Below are 20579 nucleotides of genomic sequence, written 5' to 3'. Positions count from 1 at the left end.
AACAGTTAAAAAAACGACCATCCAATTTGTAAAAAATTAAAAAAAAAAAAAAAAAAGCAGCAGCTGATCCACATATTAAGCCACATGAGCCATGCTCCCTAATTATGCTCCATTTCTATTTCTTATTGATCTGGCCCTGTCTAGATTCTGACTTTCTCCTGAATTGAACTTCTCCACCCAAATTGCAAGACACTTCCACAGGGACAGGTCTTTTTACCAGACACTGGAAAAGCAGAGCTGAATATATGCTCTTTGGAGGCAGCCCAGCTCATAAAGGAAAGGAGTGAGAGAGTGGACTAAGTGGCCTTTACATCTCCCAAACTCTTGGGCCAAAAAACTGAGTGTTACAGTAAAAGGTTTTCCAGCACATACAGGCAAATTAGGAATGAGTAATTTATCCCATAATTATTATTACGTACAGAAAAACCTTATTTTGAATATATTCTATAACTGATTTTAAAAACATCTGATTTGTAAAATAATTTAAAAGACAATGTCGCTGCTTTTGAATACATTAAGACTGAAAATATCTTAAAGTATCTTCTGGTAGGGAATCCCTGGGTGGCGCAGCGGTTTAGTGCCTGCCTTTGGCCCAGGGCACGATCCTGGAGACCCAGGATCGAATCCCACGTCGGGCTCCCGGTGCATGGAGCCTGCTTCTCCCTCTGCCTATGTCCCTGCCTCTCTCTCTCTCTCTCTCTCTCTCTGTGTGTGTGTGTGTGACTATCATAAATAAATAAATAAATAAATAATAAATAAAATATCTTCTGGTAAGTAGATCAGGCTATCAATTGTATATACAAATCGGTGTTCATTAAAAAAAATTGTTCTACACTAATTACTCTCCACTGACAAATAATGACTTGCAAAGCACTTACTTTATTGTTTAAAACAGTAAAGTTCACAAATTGTCCATATTTACATAGATGACTTTTTACTATATACTTACAGACTTTCAATTATGGAATGAGTAAGACATGAGAATAAAAACACAGTCTAAGGAATACAGACAATGATACTATAATAGCTATGTAACAAGACAGATGGTAATTATACTTGTGGTGAACACAGCATAATGTATAAACTTCATAAACCTCTAAGTTTTATATGTGAAACTAATGTAACATTGTGGGTCAACTATACTCAAATAAGATCAATCAATAGATAAAAATAATTTTATTTATTTATTTATTTTATTGATAAAAATAATTTTAAAAACTAAATACAGAACTACCAGCTCCACAGAGTGCCATATCCTTGGATACAGTGATATAGGTCCTTGTATCAAATGATAATAGACAGAAAACCAAATAAAACTGTCTTGTACACAGTTGTTGGGAAGCTCCCACATTTCCCACTCTTCACATCTAGTTCCTTTGCCTCTATGATCCCTCTTCAACATATGTTTATCAAGCACCTACTATGTGTTAGATAAATATTGTTCCCTACATTGCCCAGGTCTCTAGTGTGGCACTGCTCGGTACAGTTCTTTAGACGACTGTCTCATTCTTCTCATCCCATGACTACTGTTGGGAGGAATCTCATCATCTAATTCATAATGAGTTATTACTTAGTTTGGATAGTGTAACATACTACTCAGTACCAGAGTTTTCACATCTCATATGTAAATATGCCTTAACCTAAAAGGATGAATTTATACCCTCATCCAATAAGAGGTAACTTTCTTAAGATGCCTTTCTACTTTTCTTCAAACCAAAAGCCTCTTTCAAATCAATACAGCCACCTACTCTTGAGACAGAATGCTGCTTGCAGTATTGTGCTGTGCTTTCCTAGATACTAAAGGAAGTAAGTTCATATGGGGATAAATATATTCTCTACTACATTTATATTGAGCATAGAACTTTATGGTCCGTTTGTTACTATCACTATCTGCACCACGGAATTGTGAGAAATGCATTGTATAAGTTGGAAACTAATAAACTGATACAGATTTCAAATTGCTTTAAAATTATTCCAGGATATTCCTAACTTCATTCATTATGCACAAATTTGTGCTAGTTGTTATGTATATAAAGCATGACTGATTTATTGAGAGCTTATCCTGAGATGTTAAAAATGAATACTACATGATGTCTGTCTTTCTTTGAACCAGAAGCTGAAGCTAATTTTATGCTGAAAATTCATCCTCTGAAGAAATATCCTGTGGATCTTTATTACCTGGTTGATGTCTCAGCATCAATGCACAATAATATTGAAAAATTAAATTCCGTTGGAAATGATTTATCTAGAAAAATGGCATATTTTTCCCGTGACTTCCGTCTTGGATTTGGCTCCTATGTTGATAAAACAGTTTCACCATACATTAGCATCCACCCAGAAAGGATTCATAATCAATGCAGGTATCTGGTGGTTGGTGTGGACTTCATAAATGCCAAATTAATTTTTTCTTATAAAATCTCTCTGTTTTTATATAAAGGACTTACTAAATTTTATATTTTTGTTTTATTAAGTGAGAAATGAAAATATTTGGAGAGGAGGTATGTTCCTATCTGAAAATTTATGAGATTATGTGTAGCTTGGAGTTTCTATGTTTTTTCAAATATCACTCCGTTTCATCACAAAAAACTCACAAATAATATTAGTCATCTTGGATAAACCTCCAATATTCAGGCAAACAGGCATATAAATACGTGTTTGAGAATTCTGTATTTGTCTTCAAGCTCCAAATTTGTTAAATTAAGGTTTGTCAAATTTAAAGTACTTATATTGCCAGTATGACAACTATCTTTGTTGCTGCTATGTTTATAATTATGTTACCTAAGATGGGATTTCAAAGAAAGCTCAGCTAGGACATGGAGGGTAGTTGGAAAGATGAGAATTTGTCTGTTTTCTGGAAAGAGACGCTTTTCTTATCATTTTGAAAGTCTGATTCTAAATAGCATATGGCCCACCATGAAACAAGAACTGACCTTAAAAATACAAGTTTCTCAGACAATATCCTAATTAGCCTGTTGAGTTCTCAGAAATGTATTCAGTTCCTCTTTAATATAACATTTCATTTTAACATCTTCTTTTCTACTTCCATAAGTTGCCCCAATAACTTTATAGATAATCTACCAAAACAGCTCTGCTAACTGTCGGAATGAATACATCTCCTCATGGAGCCTCATGTTCCTTCTCCCTGAACATGCATGTGCCTGAGGAATGATTTTCACTTCTTGGGACATCACAGGATTCTCAAAGTAATTTTAATAAACTCTGATTTTTCATCAATAATTTCACACCAAGCAACACTTCAAAAATTAGCACAATGTTTTAAAATATCAAAGAATAGTATAATATTTTCACTAAATTCCTAAAAACAGTTCCCAAAAAGTGTTTTTCAGCTGTTTCATGGTCAGATATGATAGGAAATCACTGAAAATTCTTGTCTCCTCTTAAAATTAACCATTAATAAAAGCCTGTTAGGTGTCCTATATTAAACATTTTAATCATCTTTAAGTTTTTGGACACTAAACCATTATATTCTTATTTCCTACTTGCAAAGAAATATCCACCAATATCGAACTATTCTCTGATTTTATAAAGTACAGACTTTCTCTAATAAAATTATATTGGCAAAAATATATTTATTTATATGGATATAAATATATATGATACATATAAATTAAACTATTTATTATATATATATATATATATTCCTTTCTTACACCAAACCACACAATTTTACTGTGAATAGTATCTTTAAATGAAGCATAGCAAAATAGATTTTGCATTTCATCTTTTTCCCATATAGTGACTACAATTTAGATTGTATGCCTCCTCATGGATACATCCATGTGCTATCTTTGACGGAGAACATTACTGAGTTTGAAAAAGCAGTTCACAGACAAAAGATCTCTGGAAACATAGATACACCTGAAGGAGGTTTTGATGCCATGCTTCAGGCAGCTGTCTGTGAGGTAAGAAGTTTCACAATATTGAATTTTTGCTCAGATGCAAATTCTCCAAGAATTTAAGATTTTTATTTTTTTATTATTATTTAAATATTTTATTTATTTATTCATGAGAGACATAGAGAGAGAGAGGCAGAGACACACAGAGAGGGAGGAGGAGACTCCATGCAGGGAGCCTGATGTGGGACTCGATCCCGGGACTCCAGGATCATGCCCTGGGCCGAAGTCAGACAGACACTCAACCACTGAGCCACTCAGGCATCCCAACATTTTTATTTTCTCTTTGATTTATAGAGTGAAAACATAATATAGAAGAATACATTCTTCTAACTCTTATTCATCACCAATGTTACTCATTTTGGTATGTGTTCAGGACAGAGGAGCTAAATTGGGAGAGGGTTATAAATAGGAAAATATAAAAGGGAAAGAATAACTTATGCACTTGGAAAATCCTTTCCAAAAGAGCTACTCTTTTCACTCACCACTTTCCAAGGAAGAGCCTGAAATAGCCTGTTTTCCTATTCACATTGTGTTGGGTACTCTGCACTTCGTAAACCTGGCTTGTTCTTCCTCTGGGGGAACACCAGAAAGCTTTAGCTGGGAGTTGGTTCAGTCAAATGGCTGTGGTAAAATAGAGGATGTATAAATAAAAGTTAATGCTACTTAGAAAACAGTATTGTATTTATGCACATTATTCTAGCCTGACTTCATGTTTGTTAAACTTGAACTTAATGTTTCTTGAGACGGATCTATGTTATTGTACAAGATCTAATTACATGTTTATTTTAAGAGTCATATTGGATGGCGAAAAGAAGCTAAAAGATTGCTGCTGGTGATGACAGATCAGACATCTCATCTTGCTCTTGATAGCAAATTGGCAGGAATAGTGGTGCCAAATGATGGAAACTGCCATCTCAAAAACAACATCTACGTCAGATCAACAAGCATGGTAATGTAGCAAAAACTTCGTAGAAGTTAGGACTCTTACGGCTAAAGTAGAAGTTTAAGTAGGCAATTCAGCTGTTCTTATACCAAGAGTTTACCTAAACAAGCATAATACAGAGTCAGGATAAACCATGAGAGAGAAGTTATGGAATAATGCAATATATAAATGCTGACTGATATAAGTCTAAAACATTTTAACAACATCTAGTAGCTAACTCTCTGATATGCTAAAAAGCACTCTATAATATGTAAAAATAAAAGTGATAAAAGTGCTCACTTTTTATGCAACTGAAGAACTTTAAAATGAAATACATATATATGCCTTTGCTATATATATATATAAATTAGTTCTGCAGAGTTAGTATCTAAAAGCACATTAAGGATTGGTAAGAAAAGGATATTTGGCCTGAAGCATTCTCACAGTATAATAGGTAGAACTAAATAGAGACTAAGAAAAAAAAAGTAACACAAGGCCAGCTTTCAATATTCTGGACCTCATTGCTTTCCTCTAAAGCTTACCTATATATAGGGGCTCTTTTTAAAAAATCAGTAGATATCTGAATTACTTCCTGAGGATTAGCTTCAGCTCTGAATCATACACTTAATATAATCTTCTAGAACCACATCTTTCCCAGCATTAGCTACTACTCTACATGTGGAAAATCAACTGTATAAAGCATCATTTATTTCTGATGGAAACTATTTACACAGAATGTTAGAACAAAAGCTTCCAAACTTTCTCAGATCTTAGTACCTTAGTGTCTAAATAATTTTTCCCCTGGTTTCCATAATCAGAAAAAAAAATCTGACAGTTCTATTTATTAAGTAGTTAGGTCCAAACTATTTGTATCCTAAAAATATAGTAGCCAGTTAAAAAATAATACATATGAATCATCAAAAAATACATATGTGTATATTTATGTCATTCTTAGTAATGAACTTACTAATAGGAACTTCCTAAGCCTTAGAATCAAACTGGACATCACCACCCTCATTTCCTGTTCTACACTGATTTTCATGCTGCCCAGTTTTGCAAAGATATGATGTCACCTAAAGGAACAGAGCCGAATGTAATCTTAAAACCACAAGCTACATAACAGCTAGTAATTCATGGCTACCTGGCAGATACTTAATTATCACCTTAAAAATTAAAGCTATTTCAAAGCGCTCTGGTAAGTGTACTGTAGCACTCCAAGAACCTCCTGCACAATTTGGGAATTGCAATATTAGAAGCATATAAATTATGCTGAAATTTGTGTGGTTCCCATAAGTCAAGTTTAAATAGTTTAAATTTACTTAATCTGCAACATCTTAAGCAGACACTGAAAATCTAGAGGAGCAAGTGTGTTACTTCACAGGACAAATTCAAACCTTGGTTGGGTTAGCCTCTTGATAGCAGTCTGAAAACTTAAAGATTTTAAAAGGTAACTAGAGTTTGAATTTTTAATTTTGGGATTTGGAATTATTCCAACAATGTCTTCCTCTTTGCTAATTCTCTTCTATTCAGCCACATTACGCTTTGGTAGACCCACCCACTTTAATTTAGTCATTTCTTATCTTTCCTTCCTTTTACTTAATCTTTTAAAATCTGAGATAGAGTTCTAATTATTTTCCAGGGAGTGGAGGAGGAGACAAGAGGAACTATTCTATTGTGAGACAAGGAGAAGCTTTTTTTAAAAAAAGAAAAAATAATAATCACATTATTCTCAGATTGCATTGCACTGTCCTTTTGAATTTTTGCCAAGTCACTGAAGTCATGTCTTTATAACTGTATTTTAGAGGGTGCTGTTATACATATAGGAAAGATTTCTTAAGACATAGAAATGCTCTCAGATTTTTAGACATCATGCTATGCCATATTAACCTTATGGAAATAAATGTAATTCTGGTGGAATTTTACACAGTGTTTGGGCTCTTATGACATCAGGAATTTGAACAATCTATCATAAACTTCATTTGCCTCCTTGAACACTGTTCCACCTACTTAAAAGAATGAACCTTTCACATGTCACTGATGTGCATTGAGTAAACCAAGGAGCAGTGTGTTTGTTGATACCTTAGAAGAACATTTTTATCTCATTTATCCCAGGTCATTGTTTTAAGGGATCCTCTTCCTAAGAATTCTCATTCCCTTCATTTCCAGGGACACTGCCCTAAAACAAAAGAAGTTGAAGCATTTTGATTGATCCCTCAACTATGCATTTATTTATATCTGCAAGATGCGCTACTACTCTGAAACTTCCTATATCCAAAGCTACCCTGAACCCGACTCTAAGCATATTTACCTGCTTATTTAAAAATGATCTCCATCCTCTCCTATTTGGCATTATAGAGGAATTTTAAAGGGTATAAGTTAGACAAGCCATCAAACACTTTGCTTCCTGGCTTTATCTCCAGCAGTCAACACCAGTTGAATGGTACCTGAACTTTTTGGTCTAACACTCTGGTTGTTTTATTTATAAAAGGAAATAACTAATAAAAGACCTTTTATATGACTAAATTACATGAGCCAGAGTTCTGCTACTTGTACACATATATTTCATGAAGGTCAATGTGAATTCCAGAATAATAACAGCTACCATGTTTTGAGTATTTATTAACTGAAACTTCTATAAACAAACACTGCATACAGTATCGAATTTATCTTCAGAGTAACTCTGTGGGGTAGTCATAATTATCCCCTCCCCCCTTTTTTTAACAAACAGAAAAACTGAGGATAGAAGTAGTTAAGTAAGTTGACTAAGGACAGAGGGCTAAAAAATTAATAAGTAGCAGAGTTGGGGCTCAATCCAGTTCAATCTTACATTAAAATCTTTGCCGCAATGTCTTAAGGGAAAAGTACAAGAGGTAGAGTGCTGAAGTCCTTGGAATAATTGCTGCTCTAATTTCCTGGTTGCAGTCTTACTTATGGAAGACATAAAACACATAATTTGGTTCACATGAATAAGTGAGATATAATTAAAATAGTTTCTATTTACACATTATGTATTAGTATATGGTCATTGTAAAATAATGTTATACTCTTCATTAAATTACATTTTCCATTGCTTGTTCTCCAAATTCCAGAATGAAAACTTGAGTAGTAATGTGTTTTATAATTTATCTAGTAATAATGGCAGCTTAAAATATGGCATTCTTTCTAAAAGAGTAGCTATTAGTATAAAAAACATTAATAGTGTAGAAGAAGGTTATTAATACTGAAGGTCTGGGATTTCAACCTGTCTCCCCACTCAGCTTCTCCAGGGTGATTACCACCCTTACTCAGAGCCTTCCTTACAGCATTCACCCCATCCTTGGTGGAGGTCAAAAATAATATGAAGGTCTCTAGTAACAGTGAAAGGGATCCAAAGAGCAAATATTTGGAAGAGCACTGGTCATTAAATGAATCCTTATTAATGGATTTTCAAAAGTTGCTGTAACTCTCTGTTCTGGATGGAAACATGCAAATAGGCAAAACCCTACCATCTTCCTAAACATATTGGGTAGCTTAGGTTTGGTGTTTCTTTTTTGACTCAGCCTTTTTTTTGTGCCTCATCCTATTACGTTCAGGAATTCTTCACCCCTCCTAACATACAACTCCTCAGAATTACCTTACTGCTGGCTTCATAGTTCATTCCCTCCCCTGCAGCTCATTTGGATATACTAGGAGCTGAACAGGTCACTGCCTTAGAGGACGGAAGCTGAACTGCAGAAGGTTAGTTAGGCATTACTAAAGAGTTTTGCTTCCTTATGGTTAAAAGCAGTCAATATTCTGCTTGTGTGTGACTGCTCACGTAACTATATTTAACATGTTTAGGAAGCTGCCTTTCTTTTTTAAGTTTGGTTTGCCTTTTTTTTTTTTTTTTCCTGAGAGAGTGAGCCAGCTTGAGGTAGGTAGGAGGGAGAAGGAGTGGGAGAGAGAGAACTTAAGAAGGCTTGATGCTCAATGTGAAGCCCAAGGCAGGGCTTGATCTCACAACCCTGAAATCATGACCTGAGATGAAATCAAGGGGTGGACATTCAAGTGGCAGAGCTATGTAGGAGCTCCTAGGAAACCTTCTTTCTTACCATGTATCTGAACTACTTGCAATTATATGCAGTTTTTCCAGAACTGCAGAAAAGGAGCCTGAGAAGATACTTGACTGAATAATTTAATCCATAACACTGCTGAGTTAACAAAAGTTAAAGTTATTATATTTATTTGTGTTCCTTTTTTTATGAAAGGACTATTTCTGACATTTTCAAATATCTGCAAGGCTCATTTATAATGAATGCTGTTATCAGACAGCATTCCATGTAAGGAGACAATTTTAATCTTTCAGGAAAGAGCCCTGTTAACCATTTTTGCTGCTAAGAAATAACTTATAAATAACTTCAGAAAGTGTTAAATATCTTTTTCTGCTTCTCACCTTCTTCATCTCAGATACATATTAATAAAAGTGTTAATTCACTGAGCATTTATTTTGCACTAGCACAGTGCTGACCATATTGTTTACATGAACTCATTCAGTCTTCACCACAACCCATGTTATAAATAGGCTGAAACTTAGAGACCTTAGATTGATTTATACAAGGCCACCAACATACTATAAATATCAGTCAAGATCCATACCTAACCTATCTAATACCAGAAGCTATGACTGTGCTGGCTGCTTCCATTTATTACCACTGACCCTGAACTAGATGATCTGCTGTACCCTCCACATATGTTAGCTCATTAAATCTACCTATCAGCTTGACAGGGTCGGTATCATCATACCGATCCAGGATGAAGTAGTGAGGGAGGGTAAACATCTTGCCCAGGATACTTGATTCTTAGAGCTCCAGCTTGCCCCCTACACTACAGTCTTCATACTGAGTACTGGCTGCTTTTCAGAAAACCAGTGAATGCAAGTGACACTGACAGCAAGCTAAATTGAGTCATTTAAAAAAATAGTTTTAAACATATTCGACTCTGAAGTCTTCCCCAAATAATCATTATTCTAAATGTTTTGAGCATTTAAAAATGTACTTCTCAAGCCCAAATTTATACAGTGGTCCTAATTTTGCACGATACTGAATTCTATATCTAATGAAAAACAAATCTAGAATAACCCCCTCAATCTACTACCTTTTGCACAGACTGAGGCTTAACAGCACAACAGCTATTTATTTATTTATTTATTTACTTACTTACTTATTTATTTAACAACAGCTATTTAAAGTCAAATGGCAAGGCCATCTAAACCCAAATCATCCTGTTAAGGAAATTAGTACTTATTGAGTCTCATGGAAAGTACTGATTTGTAATTATGAGAATAATAATGACAACAGTAATTCTAATATGGCTAAACTAAAGCATGTAATAATACTTTTCACATTATTTCTTAATTTTTTTTCTCTGCTTAACCCTACATGAAACCATAACTTCTAAAATTAATTAGAGATAAGACCAGTTTATACAAATGTCTTTCACTAAGCACCTCCGGGTTTTATGAACATGCACAATCAGGAAAGTAAAGGAGATGTCACATAGGCAGAATGTATCTAGAAAGTTTTAAATAATATTTTAAGTCCAGCTGCAGTTTTTAAAAATATTATTACAACACTAAACATTAGCAAAATGCCCGATTTTAGCTTACTGTTTAAAACTATAAATGCCATAAGAACAATAATGTTTAAAACTGTTAAAACTGTTTTAACTGTTTAAACTGTCTTAACTATTTAAAACTATAAATGCCATAAGAACAGTAATGACTTCAATAATAACTTTAGACCTAATTTGAAGATTTCTCACGCTCAAAGAAAAATAGCCAGGGAATGATCCCTGCAAACAATATTTAGTTTATTTTTTCTTTTAAGTTGAAAGCAAAAGTTGTACACAGAAACACCTGGGCTAGGCTTACAGTAGCCGGCTCCTTATATAAGGACTCTGAAAATGAGCTCTGAAAAAAATAATGGTTTGCAAAAGTGACACTGTAAAAACCAAATGTGGTAAAAATATTTATGAAATAGAATGTTCCTATTAAATGACATGTTTCAGCTCAATCATATTTAAGCAGAAAACTTTTTATAACCACTTTAATTGAAAAACTTACAAAAATTATTAGTCCATCCTCCTCCATCAGCAACTGGGATATCATGATTACAATAATACTGTGTTTGGCCCCACAAATTCAAACACTTGAGGGGCCAGGTACTAAGGTATAACAAATAAAGCATATCCAAGTGGAGCCCAACATCTAGCCTTTGGTATAATGGCCTCCAAATGTCTTTCACTAAGCAGTATTTTCTTGAAAGCTGTCTTTTGTTAAGTTTTATGGTATTTGCCCATTACATTATATAACAACACCCAACATCACAGTGAGGTATAGATATTGCTATTACCTCCATTTAATGAATGAGAAAATGGGGACACTAAAGGGGGAAGGAACTGGTCTGTGGTCACACAGCCCTGCATAGTGGTGCCTATGGTAAATACCAAGCAGTGTAACATCAGGACATGAGCCCCCACTCACCATAATCTGGATTTAATAACTATAGAATGGTAAGTGAAAGCCTTTATACATGGTAACTCATTTAGTCTCCACCATAACTATGAGAGGTAGGTAGTAGTATTTAGACCTGTTTTATAGATATGACAACAGGATCACAGAAAGGTTACAACAATTATCCAGTGTCACATAGCTAGTAATTGCAGAACCAGGAATTAAAGCCCAGGAGGTCTGTTTCCAGAGCCCCTGCTCTTGGTATGGTTCTTAACTGGAGTGATTTTGCCCACCCCCCAATCCCAAAGGACATGTCAATCTCCAGAGACATTCTGGTTGTTACAAACAACTGTGGAAGGCAGGAGATACTGGCACCTAGTAGTAGAGGCCAGGGACGTTGCTAAATATCCTATAGAACACAGGACAAGAACAGTGCACCACAACACAGAATACTCTAGTGCCACTCATGAGAAACCCTAGTCTATGTGATTACTACTGCGCAATTATAAAAATAGAAAATATGCTATTACAATAGATGGGGATTGACAACACAGAATTTAGAGTCTTCATCTTAAATGTGTCTCTACTAGCAGATTGCTTTCATGTTATTTGTCTTTCTTCTAAAAAGTGAACTGAAAAAAAAATCCAGAAAATTGAGTACTTTATTTAATAAGACATTGAGGGTTTTTTCATCTTATGATAATATTCAATGCTATAAATTCTCTATTAGCTTATAAAATTTTTTACTATGAGGTTCAGTTTTATGAAGAGAATTTTAAACACTTTTTTTGTCACTATGCACATTATTAAAATTTTCCCATACACCTCTACACGATTATCTCTTTAACTGGAGTTGCTCCCTGTGAATCTTTCTTACCTCCTCTTCCCTTCTGACATTTAGAAGTTATTTCCCACAAATCACAGTGAAGGTGCTGGTGAAGAAGAAAAATATGAAAGGAATCCTTTTGCCCTTAAATACTTAGCAGCTGTCTTGGCACATTGCTTTCCCTTCTCCCTTTTGCCCCTGAAATGCCTGTTATCTCTATTAATTATTTTTAGAGTTTAGAGAAACAATATGTGATGGGTTAGACAGAGGGGGAGTTAGAGATGTGAAGCAGTGACGTCACCAGAATAGGACAGCTGGCCTAGAGGGAGTGTTCTGCTAGTGAAATACAAGACATAAAAGATAAAATATTTAAAAGATAATATGCTTCACGGAGGAAAGGGGAAGGGGCTTCAAAAATGGCCATTAATCCACAGTTCTCCTGTCAACAGTGGTTTACTAAAACATCTGCTAAACATTTGTAATTTTAACAAATCTGCCTCAAAGTAGCTGGAATTTTCTCTTAAAACCGATTTCTTTCTAGGGTTCAAAAAATGTGTTCTTTTAAACTTAAAAATCTAACTGACCTTCTTAATGAGCTTCTGACCAAACTAGAACTTTTTAGATTTAAATTTTGTGTACTTTTCCATCAATGTGACTTCCTGTTTTTGAAAGGGAGAAAGAGATTAAGAAGGCTCCCAAAACTGCTTACATTTTGGGATGTTCTTTAAATATTGATTTTATGTGACTTAAGTATAAACTAGTTAAAAAAACATATGGATTAAATTTTCTTTAAAATATGAATGGTCTTTAAAACTAAGGGGGAATGCTTGGCAAACTGTGATTATTTTTTGTCAAAGCAAAAATATTTCAAAAGTAGTTGTTGCCGTTAAAAAAATATTTAAATACAACTAGATTTACCCTTCCTTGATTTGTTCTCTTTAACTTACTAACATTATGGAAACTGTCATAAATCTATTTTAAGAGTATACATAGTATTAGGAGTAAGGCATAAGAATTTATCTGGCAGAATTTATGTTTTGGGAATTGTTTTTCTATTTAAAGTTACATTCTTAAGAATTGCTTTGGGCAGAATTTTTCCTATGCAAATCTAATACTTCTTTAACCTCTTCATAAATTAGTTTCATATCACATTTTAATGCAGTTCATAAAAATTTGATTTTTCTACCTCAACAATAACAGATTATATAGAAATAAAACATATTTGTTATGGTTATTATCTTAGTCCATTCAGGCTACTGTAACAAAACACCTCACAGTTCTAGAGGTTGTAAACTCTAAGATCAAGGCACTGGCAGATTCAGGATCTGGTGAGAGCCTCCTTTCTAGTTCATACATGACACCTTCTAGTGGTAATATTTCCACCACCTCAAGTGGTAGAAATAGCAAGGTGGCTTTCTCCACTGGACCTCTTTTATAAGGACACTAATCATGAGGACTCCACCTTCATGATCTAATCATCTCCCAAAGGCCCACTTTGAAGGTTAGGATTTCAATATATGAATTTGGAGAGGAGGACACAGATTCTAGTAGTTACTCATGTTAGCTGTAGCATTTTTAAACACAAGGCTGTATCTTATATCTATGTATGTAAGTTTAATACGTGGGTCTCAGAGTTTAGGCTATAAGGGAAACTAGTCAAATTAGCTCTTTTACTCAGTTCACATAGTTTGCCCAAATAGAGATATGTTCACCAAAATGGTTTAGCAACATTTCCCCTAACAAAATTAGCACTGGAGGGTGAAAGGAGGAGTAAAAACTACAGAGTAATTTGAACTTGAATCACATGGTACTAATTAGGCTCAGTCACATGATCCTCATTTGCAACTTGCAACCCATGGACAGGTGAGGACCACTCCAGGTAAATTATGACATCATCCCTCTGAGAAGTGTCTAGTTATGAAGTTGTTATTTGAGATCATCACTTTAATTTCTGGAAGAGCATTTATGAAAAGAAAAAAATATCAAATACTATGTCTAACTATATAACTTTAGATATCATTCCATAATTGGCAGCTTTCTCATATTTACTAAATTGTATACCCTTCCTCTACTCTTCCCCAGCTTTCTCAGTAACCCAGAGTGTCACAGTTGGCTCTGCATAAGATCTATTTATCAAAGTAAAACAGATTTATAATATGTCACATAGCCAAAAGGTTAAGTATACTAATAAGTTGAGAGATCTGTATACATTTTGTATAAGCTGTTGGAAATAAAAATCATGATAATTGCTATTATTTTTTAGCACTTACTATATATAAGAAGCTGCACTAAATAGATCACATATAATTGGTATCTTTTTAATCTTGCAAAAACCATTAACATGTTACACAGGATGGACCTGAGGTAGAATTTTTGTCATAAAGTGACAACCTGCGATTTGAATATCAGGTTTTCTGTTTTTAAACAAAGTTTATTCTATATCATGTTATATATAGAATATATATTTCTGTTTATACATGCATATATTTGCATTTCAACACTTGTTACTGAATTTCAGAATATGAATGTCACTGATGTGTCTATTTCTGATAGTACATTATCTTTCAGGTATACCACTGTGAGGCCAATGTTAATCTAAACAGGTGCTGAACATACTTGGCACAATGTTGGTTCAGCCCTCTTCATTTTTCCGAGTTACAGATTTTTATGGGAGGTGGAAATATCCTTATGATGCTGATCTTATTTTTTTAAGGAATTTAAATGCCTCCAATAAAACCATAATCCTTCCCAACACAATGCATTTTTATGTCAGTCGTATGATTTTCCTCATAATAGATGTTTGGGTACTTGTGGGATTGAGCTATTAAGTTTCACTCCCTTCTTTTCTTCATTTTCCTTTGTAGGAACATCCCTCACTAGGCCAACTTTCTGAAAAGTTAATAGACAACAACATTAATGTCATCTTTGCAGTTCAAGGAAAACAGTTTCACTGGTATAAGGTATGTTAATTCCCAAAATACAAAAATTAAAATTGGTAGTTGAAATTAGAATACTTATATCCCCAGGTAAGGACTCTAAAGTTATTGTACTTTGTACAATCTGAATTTAATAATGTATTAACTAATGTTATACCACACATTATCCTAAAAATTAGGATTTATATATAAATTCTATGTATGTAACACGTAGAACCAAGTGTAGGGATTGATACTTAGTGTAGTACTGATTGTGACAATAATGAAGACTTCTACTAGGTTACATTCTGATGATTGAATGTGACTTTTTTTAGATCACATTCCAACTACATCTTTTATGTCTGGACTCTTGCTTCTATTCCGGTCCATAGGCATATTCTTATAATAGGTTAGGTTGAGGAATATCAGTTTAGTTTTCAATAGTAACGATATACCAAGATTTGGTCTAGGTCATCCAATAAAGGAACAGAAGGAGCCATCAAAGTGGCTGACCCAGACAGAGCTCGCCTACCTAAGAATAATGTTGGTTTTGTCCATAATCCTTCAGGCCGGATGAGACCTGCAGCCATGTCACTCTGGCAGCAACATGGGATACACCCCCCAATAAAAAACTGCTCCTGTGACCCTGCTGTTACTTTCTTTTCACAGTCTTTTAGGTTCCTTTTTCCAGGAAACTCTTTTCTTCATTTTCATGAAGTTTGTATACCCTAATTTTCACTGCACATGTCTATTCACTGGGTCTCCACCGCCTGTGTGGTATCTACTTCTTTCCACTCCCACTGTCCTTTACTTCTTTTGATACTTCAGAGAAACTCTATTTTCTTTCGGCTTCAACAAATTCTTGAATCTATTTAAATTAGCCACAAAAGCTGGTGTTCCCTCCACCAACTTCCCCAATACCTTACTACTGTATATCCCATCTGAAAGCATTACTTTAATCACGCTACTTCTTCCGTTAGAAATCTACAATGAAACTTTAATCCCAAATTGATATACCATGGAACCCCTTTTTAATGTAACAACCATTAATATTCACAGAAGTAGGGCTCGAGCCCAAATTAAATGCCCAAACTACTTTATTAACAAAGTAACAGATTCCACTTATTGAATACTTACTATCATCAGGCACTGAGTTTATTAACATTAACTCATGTAATACTCATAACAATGAGGAAGTATAATTAACTTAAAGCCCATTCTAAAGATAAGGAAACACATTAACGGAGGTTATATACTTATCCAAACTTTCCTAACAGCTTCAGTCCTGTGCTCTTAACCTCTCAACTTAATAGTTGAATTTCAGGAATGCAAACTGATGCAACCAATCTAGAAAATAGTATGGAGGTTCCTCAGAAAGTTAGTAATAGAGTTACTCTAGGAATTGCACTATGAGGTATTTATCTGAATGATACAAAAGTACAGATTTGAAGGGGTACATGCACCCTGATATTTATAGCAGCATTATCAACAATAGCCAATCTATGGAAAAGAGCCTAAATGTCCATCAACTGGTAAATGGATAAAGAAGAGTGGTACACACACACACACACACACACACACACACACACACACACTGGAATATTACTCACCCATCAAAAGGGATGAAGTCTTGCCATTTGCAATGCCATGGATAGAGCTAGAGTGTATTATACTAAATGAGATAAATCAGTCAGAGAAAGAAAATACCATATTATTTCACTCATATGTGTCATTTAAAAAACAAAACAGATGAACATATGGGGGTAAGGAGAGAAAAAAGGAGAGAGGGAAACAAACCATAAGAGACTCTTAAAGATAGAGAACAAACAGAGGGTTGATGTAGGGAGGTGAGTGGGGAATGGGCTACATGGGTGTTGGGTAGTAGGAGGGTACTTGATATGATGAGCACTGGGAAGTGTATGTAAGCAATGAATCACTAAATTCTACTCCTGAAACCTTTATTGCACTATATGATAACTAACTAGAATTTTTAAAAAGTTGAGAAGAAAAAAAAAAGAGAATGAGATTATAAATTTAAAAAAATTATAAAAAGAAAAAATAGTTGAATTTCAAATTATTGTGCAGTTTGTTACTGCTTTAGCTTTGTTCTTCTCTGCTATGTGTTACTTCAGTCAGACTGGTTTCTTCTGTTTTCTTCATCTAGAACTCAGGTAAACCTATAACCCTATGCTAATTCTCATTTTCTCACTAGGAATACCTAGAGTTTTCTCCATAATTATAAGTACCATCCATCAAGAAAACCCACTCCATGAAACTTGCACTTGCAAAAAATGATTTTTTATGCTCCAGTCTGGGCCAACATATCTTAAAGGTCACTCCGTGGAACAGTAGTTCTGTTAAATATTTATATGTGGTACATGAGAAAAGGGTTTTGTAATTTTAAAATGTTAGAAATTCTGCAACAAATTATTATTATTACTGCTAAATTATTTAAAACTTGCAGGACTTCTCTGAACCCTTACTTTGCAAGTGTGCATTTTGAGTATCTACTTGTAAGAAACCATATGCAAAACTTTCCAGACTTATTTGCCCTCAGAAACCTTTTGATAACTATGTCCCATGGAATATGCAAGATACTTTGGGAAATGCTGGTCTGTACTCTGATTGGGTTTTTAGGTCAACATGTAATTTGTGCATACATACATGCTCATGCACATATAAATACACTCCCATTTCAGGTGTATGTGTTCTGGCTGCCCTACTTGGTTGCTTATATTTTTCTTGCATCTTATATTTTATCATTCATATAATGGCTCACCTTCCACTAATAACTACAAGAATTTTTAATATTTGTTAATCGCTGAACCACTGTATACTACTGTCATTAAGTGAATATTATTTGTATGTTTTCTAGGATCTTCTACCCCTCTTGCCTGGCACCATCGCTGGTGAAATAGAATCAAAGGCTGCAAACTTAAATAATTTGGTAATAGATGCCTATCAGGTATGTATATATTACACATAATTTTTTCACAGAAGGGACACCTGGGTAGTTCAGCAGTTGGGTGTCTGCCTTCAGCCCAGGTTGTGATCCCAGGATCTGGGACTGAATCCCGAATTGGGTTCCCTGTGAGAAGCCTGCTTCTCCCTCTGCCTATGTCTATGCTTCTCTCTCTCTGTGTCTCTCATGAATAAATAAATAAATAAAATAAATAAATAAATTTTTTTTTCACAAAAATTTTTAACCCCAATTTCTATGGCAGGACACAAATTAGTGTCCTGTCATCTGGAGAGGAATGGTGGGCAAAAAGTTAGGTTAAAAACTAGAAACCTGAATTTAGCCCTGGTCTACCACTAACTAATCATGTAACCTTGGGAAAGTCACCTCAGCTTTCTGTACCTCACTGTCTCATTGACAGTAAACTCATGTTGAGCCAGAGGCTATCTGAATTTCCTTCCAAATCAAATGTTCAGTAAGTCACTAAATCATGGCTAAAGAATATACTTTTTTTATCAGAAATGTCATAATTTCCTATGTCATAAAGATAAATCCACACTAAAGCATCAAACTTTCAGGGAAAATGAACTACCTGGGATATATAGATTACTGAGACAACTCTGTTGGGGTCTCTTTGATCAATCACTTGATTGTTTAACCAGTAATTTTAGCAGTTTTATCAAACTAGTTTGCTTAAAAGAATCACCTGGAGCAGCCCTGGTGGCTCAGTGGTTTAGCACCGCCTTCGGCCCAGGTCATCATCCTGGAGACCTGGGATCGAGTCCCACGTTGGGCTCCTGGCGTGGAGCCTGCTTCTCCCTCTGCCTGTGTCTCTGCGTCTCTCTCTCTCTCTCTCTCAAATTAATGGATAAATAAAAAATCTTAAAAAAAAAAAAAAGAATTACCTGAAGAGGTGTACTATTTTGTTGAATTGACAGCTGTACACTATCCCCAGTCCATGAAGAGAGCCAAATACAAAGATTTACAGAAACATCTGCTCATTAGTATAGGTCAAACCTGGATAGAATAATCCCTGTTAAGATGTTGTAACAATTGTGATTGTTACTTTATATCACTGAGAACCAGTTACTTTCTATATATGACCTCATTTAATCCATACAAGGGATCCATAAGGGAGATGTTAGTCTTCCTTTCTTTGCTCAAAGAAGATAAGCAAGGTAACAAAAGGTGAAACAAGCAGCAGAATCAGGATCAGAACCCAGGTCATTCTTAACTCTAGGCCCCAGGTACTTCCTTCTGTGTGATAATACCTGTTCCTGTCTTTTCTTTTCTTTTCTTTTCTTTTCTTTTTCTTTTTCTTTTTCTTTTTTCTTTCTTTCTTTTCTTTTCTTTTTTCTTTTCTTTTCTTTTTTTCCTTTTCTTTCTTTTCTTTTCTTTTCTTCTTTTCTTTCTTTTCTTTTCTTTTCTTTTTTCTTTTCTCTTCTCTTTTCTTCTCTTCTCTTCTCTTCTCTTCTCTTCTCTTCTCTTCTCTTCTCTCTTTTCTTTTCTTCTTTTTTTTACATAGTATCAAAGATATGCTTTATTCTACCGGGAACTTATGGACCACTAATAAAGCCTCGCTTCCCAAATTCTGATTCTCTTCTTGACACAGTAGAGATGAATAGTGTACATCGTAGCCCAAGCATTGTGAGAAACCTCAGGTTTCTCTTCTCATTTTCTCCCTGCAGCTTCTGCCTTTTACTTGAGCACAAAAGGGAATGTCAGGAAGTAGACATGAGATAGAAAATGAAGGACTTGTTTAAACTTTATTCTTTTAAAAGAAAATAAATCTTGACTTTTGTTTTGTTTGCCAAGGAATTGTTCTATATCTGAAAACTACATTGGATGAAATAAAGAACAACAACTTTGTTTTTATTTCTCACTGTTACAAAAGAACATTAGGACTGGGGGAGCTTCTTATCAAGGAAGATCAAATGTGTACAGTTCATTCCCATCTGCAGTTTGTTCCCAGGAATAATCCAAATAAGGGAATGTACAGTGTTAGAAATAACCCTAGTTTTTATAGTATGAACCCAGTTATTACTCCAAACAGTATAAATTGACAAACTTGCCTGTGTGTCAGACTATACCAATGGAAAGGGAACATCAGTATTTGGCTTTTGTTCTTTATTTTCCCAGGATAAGCATCCAATGCCTTAGCTAACTGTAGTTCTGATTAACCTTAAACAATGGGGAAAATACTATATAAATCCAGTTAAGACTTAGCCTGGCTAACTAATCTCCTTAAGCTGAGATTCTGTTATTATTTTACATATATGTATATTTTCAGAATTATTCTGAAATTTTTTTTTTTGTCTTCACAGTCCAACAGAAGTAATTCACAATTCATTGGAAGAAAAGAATAAACATCCTAATTTTTTATTTTTTGCACTTCCTTTTTAAGAATTTTATAAAATTACACACAAATTTAGTGTATGCTGAATGTGACTGCATTTTATTTTTTATCCTTTACATTCCACTACCACTAGAATTAAAATTAAATAAAAATCATGACTATAATAATAAGCTGAAATTAAGAAATGAAAAATAAATTATATTGAATACAATTAT

General features: G+C 34.5%; 1 protein-coding gene and 1 long non-coding RNA gene across 8 annotated transcripts in view; one reads left to right on the top strand and one right to left on the bottom strand.

Moving 5' to 3' along the window:
• The window catches only part of LOC140608891 (uncharacterized), a 238667-nt gene that overhangs the window by 13366 nt on the left and 204722 nt on the right, over window positions 1–20579 (bottom strand). Inside the window, exon 5 of one of the 2 annotated variants that reach the window (XR_012010883.1) lies at window positions 4400–4538. This is a non-coding gene — a long non-coding RNA (uncharacterized lncRNA). Of the gene's footprint in view, window positions 1–4013; window positions 4539–20579 lie in introns of those variants that run through there. The other variant, XR_012010880.1, reaches the window with a different exon arrangement.
• The window catches only part of ITGB8 (integrin subunit beta 8), a 99390-nt gene that overhangs the window by 61476 nt on the left and 17335 nt on the right, over window positions 1–20579 (top strand). For all 6 annotated transcript variants that reach the window (XM_072783835.1, XM_072783834.1, XM_072783832.1 and 3 more), the window contains 5 exons: window positions 2114–2360; window positions 3758–3923; window positions 4708–4866; window positions 14999–15094; window positions 17925–18014. In XM_072783835.1, coding sequence (XP_072639936.1) covers window positions 2114–2360; window positions 3758–3923; window positions 4708–4866; window positions 14999–15094; window positions 17925–18014 — 758 coding nt within the window. The remainder of the gene's footprint in view (window positions 1–2113; window positions 2361–3757; window positions 3924–4707; window positions 4867–14998; window positions 15095–17924; window positions 18015–20579) is intronic.

The sequence above is a fragment of the Canis lupus genome, chromosome 18 (assembly GCF_048164855.1).
Source record: "Canis lupus baileyi chromosome 18, mCanLup2.hap1, whole genome shotgun sequence".
Taxonomy (NCBI): Eukaryota; Metazoa; Chordata; class Mammalia; order Carnivora; family Canidae; genus Canis; species Canis lupus.
This window is presented reverse-complemented; position numbering and strand designations above follow the sequence as displayed.